The 10,663-nt window shown below is 33.2% G+C and overlaps 1 protein-coding gene across 2 annotated transcripts; it reads right to left on the reverse strand.

Annotated features, from left to right (window-relative positions):
• Positions 1 to 2,263: 2,263 nt before the first annotated feature.
• On the reverse strand, positions 2,264 to 5,768 carry LOC116140333 (metacaspase-1-like). 2 transcript variants are annotated; one of them, XM_031425978.1, is made up of 5 exons: positions 5,138 to 5,768; positions 3,665 to 3,989; positions 3,465 to 3,576; positions 2,787 to 2,975; positions 2,264 to 2,554 (listed from the first exon to the last, which is right to left on the reverse strand). In XM_031425978.1, the coding sequence occupies exons 1-5, from the start codon at positions 5,589 to 5,591 to the stop codon at positions 2,495 to 2,497; spliced, it is 1,140 nt and encodes a 379-aa protein (XP_031281838.1). In that variant the 5' UTR covers positions 5,592 to 5,768; the 3' UTR covers positions 2,264 to 2,494. The 2 variants fall into 2 exon arrangements, with proteins under 2 accessions (XP_031281838.1, XP_031281837.1); XM_031425977.1 differs by having other exon boundaries at positions 3,665 to 3,992; positions 5,138 to 5,767.
• Between the last annotated feature and the right edge of the window lie 4,895 nt (positions 5,769 to 10,663).

Genomic DNA, 10,663 nt, shown 5'->3' on the forward strand with positions numbered 1-10,663 from the left:
TACCGATTCCTCTAGGTTTGAGGAAATTGATTTTAGTGGGCCATGTACTGGCATGTTTAATTTTTGTTTATAATGCATGCTAAGGTTGAATGTTTAATTACATGCCGATCAAATGACATTCTAATAAAGATAATAAATTGGTGAGACGTAAAATAAAAACCCTCAAATAAAGTATATTAAGTCACATGAAATGCCTTCCATCATCATGACTTTAATCAAACCACTATGTGTACGCATATATTTAAATAAATTATTGTTATTATTAAATGTTAATATATTTTATATATACTAATTGAATTTAATTGAAGTAATAATAATTAAAATAAAAATATCTAAATGGGGCTGTTTGGACATAGGGGCTGTTTGGGTTGGTGCCTAAGCCTATTCCTAAGTGGAATAGGGTTTCACATGCACCATATAAGTGCATGTGTTCCATGAATTAATTGATTCTTGATTAAGTCTTATTATATTCATTGAAAAAAAAAACCCTCCAGCCCCTTTTTCTCTCTACCCACGCCACTTCACATTTGATTGAATCAAAATTTTCATTTGATTCTTGTTCTTGGTTCTTAAGGCTAAAGAGGATCTAGCAAATCCATTTTTAGTTCTTCGGGTTATCTTCATGTGGACTACCGCTAGTTCGATCCTACTCTTGGATCGGTAGAGAAGCTCATTCAGAGACAAGTTTGAAGGAGCCTCCAACCGTGCGTATGAATTCTTAACTCTAGTATGATTTTATTGCAGATTTTGATTTAACGTATAATCTGTAAAATTTGTGCCCTGATCTTGGTTCTAAGGGAACGATTTACAATTATATATTTTTGTTTTCCGCTGTCATGACTTGATCGTTTCCTAACAAAAAGGAGAGAAATATTTCTCTTAAAAAAGGCTCTCCACGGCCAAGAATGAAATTGGGTTAGAAAACCTAATTTTTCTTTACTTATATAATAAAGTAAAATATCCATTCCACCCCTGAGGTTTAGCATCAACCCAACATTAGGTAGAATTCCATATTAACACAACTTAATTATTTAGTTAAATATTAATATTAATTCTAATAATTAAATTTATAATTTTGCTAAATTACTTTAATAATAAAATTGGACATAGGCTACGACCTCAGTAAATTTAATTACACAGCAAAATTACCAATATGCCAATTCATCTAAAAGACAAATATACCTTTCCAAAAATTCACCATCCTTAAACTGTCTTCTAAGTGTGTGATCCGTAAGCTCCTTATCATATCGGTAGTGAGTAGTATCTTTATTGACACAAATAAATCGTCTCACTACACACGTACCAAGATTGACCCTTAGCAAGACATCATGGCCACCCAATAGATTCAGATTCAGCGAAATAGCTACCTATCAACAATATGGTTACCATGCAATCAAATTCTTTCATCATCTATTATCTCATCAAAGCTGAGGTACAGAAATAGTGTCAACCTCAGTTATCCTTGATATCTTTGTATTCAATTATTAGACCAATGACCGGAATAATAAATTAAATTGAGCAACAACTCAATCCCACTATGGCCACAACTTTAGTGTCATTGCCATTTACTGAACTGCGTCGTGAGATAACTTCTCCCATACCTGGGAGTGATGAATCCTTTCTCGATGCACAATAGTCTTGATACACTCCTTGATGTAGCCAATCACTATCGTATTGATAGCTCTAAATAGAACTACGTTGGCCTAGTGTCAAACTACACCAATCGGTGCACAATGCGCTTTGGTGATCTCAAGTCTAAGGATCACATGCAACATCATTCGTTAGAGGATTTATTCCATAGACACTGGGGTTTCCATCCATATGGAATCCTTTGGTGGGTCTATCCAGTGAACTTGCCTACAGCAAGCACCTATGTGTAGCACTAGGTTGTCAACAAACAACCTTGACAAGTGAGATCAGTCACTACCTTTCGACATGGTCGTTCAACCCTATGATAGCCTTATCATATTATCTGTGTCCATGGTTAGAATAATACTGGGCTATGGACATTTCTAGAATGGCCACCATATGTGATCATAGGGTTCTCACTATCAAGATTTAAAATACTGGATGCCCTCATTACGGTTCTACCATCCTAAGTGTTAGTAAACGGTCCCGTATACGCAGCGGAAACAAAAAAATAATATAATAGGATCGTTTACTTGAGCCAAGATCAAGGGTATGATTTTAACAATTTATATTAAATTAAAATCTGCATAAATATTCAACATGAGTTAAGAGAAACAAACGATCATCAACCGAATCCATAAAGTCGCCCTATAAGCATCAAACATGTTTTTTTGGAAGATTACCAATAACTTCATTATTGATTTAAATGGGAATTTAAAGATACAATTTCTTTTGTAACCTTTATTCTAGACATGATTTGTACGTTCAGAGAGTTGAAGTACATCCAACCATACATCTTGTTTATTGAACAACAACGAACAATTTATGTCATGTTGTACTCTTGAAAATTTATCCAGCATGTACGTCAGAGTCTAAATGTTCTTTTAGAAACATTAAATATTTCCGAAGATGAAAGTTGAACCCTCTGTGTAAATCCATGAAAGAAATAAATACCATAATTTTTAAGGAAATAATGAATAAAAAATAAATGAAAATGTAATGAACTACAACATATATTAAATCCATGATATTTGATAGAGAGTTTTGTTGAAAGAAAAAAATTTGGCTTGTGCAACTTGTTCTTATTCTATTATAAGATGGGAAAAGCAAGTCTTTAATGTACTCTACATGTTCAAACCTTATGAAAGAAAGCTCACCTGTGTTATTCTGTTGTTAAAAAATTTCTTGAAGAAGTTAGAGCTAATAAGACATCGACTACTATTAACTTCATCAATGGTCTCTTGAATCAGGTCAAGTAAATCTCCATATGTTAATCCTGGATATTTCTTGACTATATCTATCAATATGAAAGTCAAGACACCATTCATTGTCTTTCTTGTGAATGCCTGCATATATTTGTTAATACATAAGTTAGCTGAGAAATGTTGAATGTTGTACATTTATGAAAATGATATGCACTTTAAATGCTCAAAAGGGGTAAAAGGCTATGACAAAATATGTTTGATATTATAATTATTAGGTTAATTAATTAATTTTGTAAGATATAATAACATTAATCACCCCGAGGTACGATAATATGACAAAAAAACCCCTGATGTTTATAAAATAATGAAAATTCCCCTTTCATTAAGTTTTAGGTGTTAAACTAAATGGTTAAGGGCAAATTGGTAAATATTTATTAAATCATAATAGTATAAATTCTAACAGCTCACTAACATTCCCTGATTGTAGAGAAATTTTTTTTATTTTAGAAACTTCAAGGGAATTTTTGTTAGTACCTCAACCTCAGGGAGTCTACATTTTAACTAATTTTGTTATTAAAAAAATAAATGTTATGTTTCGATTTCAATGCTAAAATTAATAACATCACTTACAGAAGTGTCGGAAGCCACTTGATCATCTTCACAAGCACTGAGACTAATTGCTAAGCCACCATTTGTGGCTTTGTTAACACCAGATGGAGGTATATTTTCTTCCCATTTTCTCCTGAATATTTTTAACCAAGAATTTCAGAGTGCATAAAAAGTATGAAAAATGACAAGAATGAGTATCATTAAGTGGATGAAAAACTTACGTCTTTCTATTGTAAATATATACCAAATCGAGAATTGTGCCACTATGACAAGCATCAACAATGGCATGAAGCGTAACACCTTGAATGAGAGGCTTAACAATGGTGGTATTGATATAATTATCAAGAATCATCCCTTCTTTCATAAAATCAACAGGACAAATTGTCTCATCAAACCCATCAATTTCATCACCATTAAAATCAGGTTGTCGTAAGCCATGGCCTGAGAAGTAGAATACAAGTGATTCACCTTTTTCGCAATCCTTCACAAGCCATTTCAAGGCCTTCTCGATGTTCTTCTTCGTTGGATGGTGTTCTTCTTCTTCATCTTCTGCAAACAAAATATATAAATACATTGATCCGGATTAGGATCTTTAATTTCAAACCATGGAATTATAAATCTCCAGGCCTTTTCTAACGAAGTTTACATTAAATTTCAACTATTTGATTGAAATATGGAATGGGGAAATTTTTTTTTTTTTTTTTTTTTTAATGATTGTATACCTAGATTGTTATTATTTTTAATTTTGTCATACTTAATCATTTTAGAAGAGGATAAAATTGTAGTTAGGCAAAAAAAATTGATCATAATGAATCTAATTAGACAAAGAAATATTTACATATATAGCTATTTTTACTAATTTTAATTCCCAAAATGTTAAGGATTTGTTTAAAAGATAGATTTAGTTATCAAATCACATGACTTAATCTAATTGCCCTTAGTAAAAATAACAAAAACAAAAACAAAAATAGATGAAATGTGTTAAACTACTAAATCTACGTTAAATATTATGAATATATTAGTTTTTTTTTTTTCCATTATGAGTATAATTGAGAAGCCATTAGGTTTTACGACTAGATTTGTTTTTTAAATAAAACTTGTACATTTTGATAAATTATAATTATCAAGTTAGCTATATATGTGCAAACCCAAGCTGATAATAGAATCACTCTTAAAAAAAAAAAAATAAAAAAAAAAAATTTGACTTTAGTAATAGTAACAATGATAAAATTACTAATTTAACTCTGGTTAATACTAACTTTAGAACTTGAATTCTTTTTTCATTAAGTTTTTTTTAATGAAAATAATGGTCTTACATTAATAATAACTCTAAACTTTTAATGAATAATATAAGAAACTATGGGCCTAAACCTAAAGGTAAATTTGTACTTTTCCCATAATTATGACATGGTATAATAGTTTCGAAACATGTGTATTACGCAAGCCAGGCTGCATCGTTAATGCTTTATTACTTTTATTTTCTAGGGCTAGCTTAAGTTTAAGACCAACTAGCATTTGGCATTGGTTGGGGAAGCGATAGAGTTCCACTAACTTATTTTTGCCATCCACTGGGCCATTTAATTTTCCAAGAATATTAGACTAATATTATCATAAATGTAAAGATCAAAAGTCATTAAGGAGAAATAAGTATATCCAAAATATAAAAGCTTAAAATTAAATAAAAGGAATTTTACCTGTGAGTACAAGAATGCCCTCGGACTGATATCCGAACTTGGTGATCAACAGATCCCTCATGTTCTTCACATCATTGATAGTTCCTTTAAGCTTGTACTTAGTTTCCTTGTAGCTGACTCCGCAAAGCACAGCACGCTTCTTTGGTCGAGTCGGGGGCGACCTCTGAAGAGGAGACGGCTTACTATTCAGAGACGTCCTTTTAGGGCTAGTTTCAGTTCTTTTTCTCATGAAGTTCATATATTGTAAACTTTTCGTTGGACAGAAGCCTTTGACTTGACCATACGCTTCATTTGCTGTACTTGAATTATCGAAAATGTTTGATCTTTCTACTTTTATTTCAAGGTTACAACCTGGGCAAACAACTAGTCTTTCATTTGAATTACGTGGTGAGACTCGTTGCCTGCAGTAATAGCACTGAATTGGTCGACTCGTTTCCATTAAAGCATGTTGCATGTAATGGTTGAGCAATCTTCAGATTTAATTGACAAGCATATATACTTGGCGTTGGCGGAAAGGCAAATTGAACTTTCATGATATATGAACATATGGAAGAGCTTTAAGCTTATTCTTTACACACCTCTGTAGCTTTTGTTTTTTTTTTTTTTTCGGTAGAAGGTTGTATCATAAAGCTTTGTAAGACTTCGTGTGTGTGTGTATATATATATATATATATAAATACACACACACAAGAAGTCTTATAAAGCTTTATATAAGTTTAATTAACTAAAACATATTTTAAAAGCATATTATTATTTTTATACCAGTTGCTCTAGCTAATTCAAAAGTGCTTTCAAACGGTCACAAATATTACGGCTAGTGTTTGGGTTAAAATATACTAAGTTAAACGTACATTGACTGTTTTCTGTTATTCTTTTTAATAGAGTGCTTGACAAGTGTTTCTTTAAAAACTTTTTTGTAATAAGAGAATACTTTTATAAATATATGTTTAATTATTTCATACAAGTTATTGCTTTTATTAAAATATACTCTTTATTCATCTTTTCTTAATACAACTATAGAAGTATTCCAAATCTTATCCCTAAAGACTTAAGTCAATGATGATTACTCCTTTGATTATATTCCTTTAGTTCTAGTAATTTCTTCACTATGAACTTATGATATATTTTTTTTTTTTTTTTTTTGTTTCGGCTGAATGAGCAATCTAGAAAGCCTTATAAGTGCGAACTTTATTGTCCAATAAATTATAAAGGTTTTATTCTCTTTTGATAATTTCTTAATTGTTATGGTTTTGTTCTGTTTCATCTCTTTATTCCACAACAATGTAAAGTGGACGAACCTGATGCCAACTATCAATTGAGTGGCGTAAAAGGCTCTTTTGCTTTAATTTAGATAAGTTCAAGCGTGCGCCTACGTCTTATATTAACAAACACATTAATATACAAGAGAACACGAAGAATTGAACTTTTAATTAAAGGATAGAATCATTTATTGGTTTAAACTTTTATCTAAATAAATAATTGTTTGTGATTGGTGGTTATAGACAAATAATTCTAAATTACAAACAAATGAAAATACGAAAACGTGGTGAGATCCTTAAAAGCTCGCATGAGAAGAAGATATTATTTTAAAACCAATCTAAGTTAGAGATTTTGTAGTATATGTAAACGTTTATATAAAAACATAATCATATTGTTGGTGTTAGAGATAAATAAAAGAAACATAATACGTTACGTTGAATCTTGATTTTGATACCAACGACTTGCACATGTAAAGCGCTAAGGTGACTTAGAAATTACATGTGAAATGGAAATGAAAGGAAATAAAGCAAAAGATGAGATTATATATGTTTGCAGAAACATAAATAAAAGAATGGCAAAGACGATTTTTATAGTGGTTCGGATGCTCAAAAACGAATCATACATCCACTATTATTTCATTATTCTCTAGCTATTTCTATGATATTGCCGGTAAGACGTACAAAGAATAGAGAAATGATTGGTTTACAGAGAAAGATAATAAAACTCAAATCTATGCATAGCTCTCATATGTCCAGCCCCCTCTTTCATGAAGAGATATGCTCTTTTATACACATTTGAAGTCAATGTAATGAGTGTTTTGCAAGTTGCCTTGACACATGGAGAACTCTCATCTGTCCATCTCTTAAAATGAGATAAGATTGGTATGAATATCTTTGAGGCGATATGGGCTTGGCAGCTAGTACACTTTGTCTTTTAGGCACTTGTTGAGCTGACATCAACGTGACTTTTTAGGCATAACAGAAGCCTTTCAGTTTTTGGAGTGCGTAATCGCACTTCAAAAACTTAAGTCTTTGATCTGAATGGTTGTCGCACAATAGGTTGCAGTCTCAAACTAAAGAGCTCGAACTATAGCTGGCGCGATCGGGTGCTGAGAGCTAGGACTGCGATCTGAGTGCTTGGAGCGATCTGAAGCTGAGCGCGATCTGATAACTAACATGAAATGTCTAGTAGATGAATTCTTGGAGAGAGCTGACTTTAGAAGCCGAAACACATGGCTTAGAGGCCTTAAACGGACAAACCAACTTAAAACAGCCATAACTTTTGATCCGGGAACAGTTTTGGAGCCCATAAGATATCTACGGAAAGCTTATTCCGAGCTCTACGTCGTGGCAATAGGAGAACCTGGTAGGGGCCATTTTCGAGGCCAAAATTGTCCATTTTGGCATGTTTTGGGGTTGTTTTGAGTTTTTTATGCGTTTTTTCTAACGTTGGCAATTGGTCGCGATCTAAGAACTGAGAACTGATTGCGATCTGAAAGTTGAGAACACGACTTGAGGCTGTTTGCAATATCAAAGCTAAGAGCTAATCATGATTTGAGAGCTAGGAGCTGATCGCGATCTGAGAGGAGCTCAATCTGAGATCATAAGGACCTCGATCAGAAAGCATAAGAAATTCGATCAGAAAGCATGAAGCTTGATCTGAGAACAGAAGGAGTTCAATCAGAAAACGTGAAGCTTGATCTGAGAACAGAAGGAGTTCGATCAGAAAGCGCGAAGCTTGATTTAAGAACTTAAGATCAGCGATCTAAGCGCTCGGAAGCACGATCTGGCCGCTCAGAAGCACGATCTAAATTATTTAAATGTGTGATTTCAACGATCTTGAATGCGCGATCTGGATGATCTAAGCGTGCGATCTACGATCTGGGTGATCTGAGCGCTTGATCTCAACGATCTTGAACGCGTGATCTGAGCGTGCGATCTGCGATCTACGATATGGCCACGCGATCCGAGAACTCTAATGCGATCTGAGCACGTGATCTCAATGATCTAGAACGCGTGATCTGAGCATGCGATTTGACCATGCGATCCGAGAACTATGATGCTTGCGATTTGCGATCTGAGAATTCTAATACATGCGATCTGCGATCCGACCACGCGATCTGAGAACTCTAATGCATGCGATCTGCGATGTGACCACGTAATTCAAGAACTTTGATGCGTGCAATCTGCGATCAGGCCACGCGATCCGAGAACTCTGATGCGTGCGATCTGCGATCTGGCCACGCGATCCAAGAACTCTGATGCGTGCGATCTGTAATTTGGCCACGTGATCCGAGAACTTTGATGCATGTGATCTGCGATCTGACCACGTGATCCGAGCACTCTGATGCATGTGATTTGCGATCTAGCCATGCAATCTGGGAACTTAGACGTAGGTTCGAGACCTGCATGGGCCACCAAACTATTGATGCTTGATTTTGACACCAACGACTCGCATGTGTAAAACGCTAAGGTGACTTAGGAATTACACATGAAATGGAAATGAAAGGAAATAAAGCAGAAGATGAGATTATATATGTTTGTAGAAACATAAATAAAAGAATGGCAAGGACGATTTTTATAGTGGTTCGAATGCTCAAAAGCGAATCCTACATTCACTGTTATTTCATTATTCTCTGACTATTTCTATCATATTGTCGGTAAGACGTACAAAGAATGGAGATATGCTTGGTTTACAGAGAAAGATAATAAAACTCAAATCTATGTCTAGCTCTCATATGCCCAACCCTTTCTTTCATGAAGAGAGGTGTCTATTTATACACATTTGAGGTCAATGTAATGAGTGTTTTGCAAGTTTCCTTGACACATGGAGAGCTGTCATCCGTCAATCTCTTATAATGAAATAGTGTTGGAATGAATTTCTTTGAGGTGTTATGGGCTTTTCAGCTAGTACATTTTGTCTTTTAGACATTTGTTGAGCTTACATCAGTGTGACTTTTTAGGCATAAGATGTTACATAACATACATTTATTAAACAACTATACATATGAAGTGCTGCATACGTTTATACCCAAATTTAGAGTCAATAAGAGTCCGTCACAAATAACTGCATAACCAAATTTACAATTTTCTCAAATGCTTTCTAGCTATCAATGCGTGCAATTGTGATTAGTCTAACTAGGAATCCAAATCTTCCCATATGTCAACTAACAAGCAAGGGATAAAGAAAGAATAGAATTATTTCATTTACGAAACATATCAAGCTGGAATCTTTTCATTTCTTCTGAATAGAGTTATTTGTTTTCATTAATTGAGCGGCGCATGTTGATGATATACTAGAAATGACACTCGTCCAAGTTTTTCAAAGCAATAAAGTCTTCACCGGGCCGCGGGCCATTTTTTGTGCGATTATTACTTGTGTAAAGGTAAGATCTTAAATTTTAGGATTTGATGTTTTTATACTAACAAGGAATTTATCATCAACCCCCGATTTGATTAAATTTTAGGATGGCGAAATACAAATGATCCGAGGAACATCATGAGTTAAATTAAGGGTAGAGAATGAGACAATAAGTTTAGGCCTTACCTTATATTGGGACAGAACCAAAACCAAGTGTGCATTTGGGATTGTTGTAGCTTAAGAAATAATCAAGTTTTAAGCTACAATAATAAAAATATTTGATAAACAACTTTTAAAACTGATTAGATTTGAAGCTGATTATATAATAATCACATTTATAAAAGGATTCCAAAAGCTACCTATATAGTTTTTAAAAATAAGAGTATTTCTAAGGATGATTTTATACATGTACAATATTAATACCCTTATATAATAATAGAAAATGTTATTCGAATTTTATATTGATAATTAAAACTACTATTAATTAAAGATTTATTTTATAAAATTCAAAATTAAGAAGGAACAATGATGGAATACCACAACAGTTGCTGGACCACAATCAACGGTACTAACATGTGTTTCACAAGTAACGGATGTCGAACCCTAGGGAATTATTAACTACCAATTACCAAAATTGACTATCTTGTTGCTATTTGATTAACCAAATTTTTATGAAGAAAAACCTAAACTAAACTAATCAATCGAAAACGATTTAAAATTAAAAGAAAGATAGACTTTGAACAAAACCCTTGATTTTTAATGCAAGATTACTAAACCTAGGGCATAGACTTGGCACCAACTCTACTTATACGTATTGATAATTTATGCTAACCTTATTAAGCCTTTTCTACAGGTTAAACTCCCTAGAATTTCAATAACTTTCTCTCAAATAATTACCAAATTAAC

Source organism: Pistacia vera, unplaced genomic scaffold, assembly GCF_008641045.1.
Source record: "Pistacia vera cultivar Batoury unplaced genomic scaffold, PisVer_v2 Contig37, whole genome shotgun sequence".
Lineage (NCBI taxonomy): Eukaryota > Viridiplantae > Streptophyta > Magnoliopsida > Sapindales > Anacardiaceae > Pistacia > Pistacia vera.

Bases quoted from the DNA above. Each gene is read 5' to 3' on its own strand.
- LOC116140333 (XM_031425977.1), bottom strand. From the start codon at position 5,591: ATGCAACATGCTTTAATGGAAACGAGTCGACCAATTCAGTGCTATTAC. The intron at 3,993-5,137 runs GTAAAATTCCTT...TTTTGTTTGCAG, and splicing joins GGGCATTCTTGTACTCACAG to AAGATGAAGAAGAAGAACAC. The intron at 2,976-3,464 runs GTAAGTGATGTT...AAATATATGCAG, and splicing joins AAGTGGCTTCCGACACTTCT to GCATTCACAAGAAAGACAAT.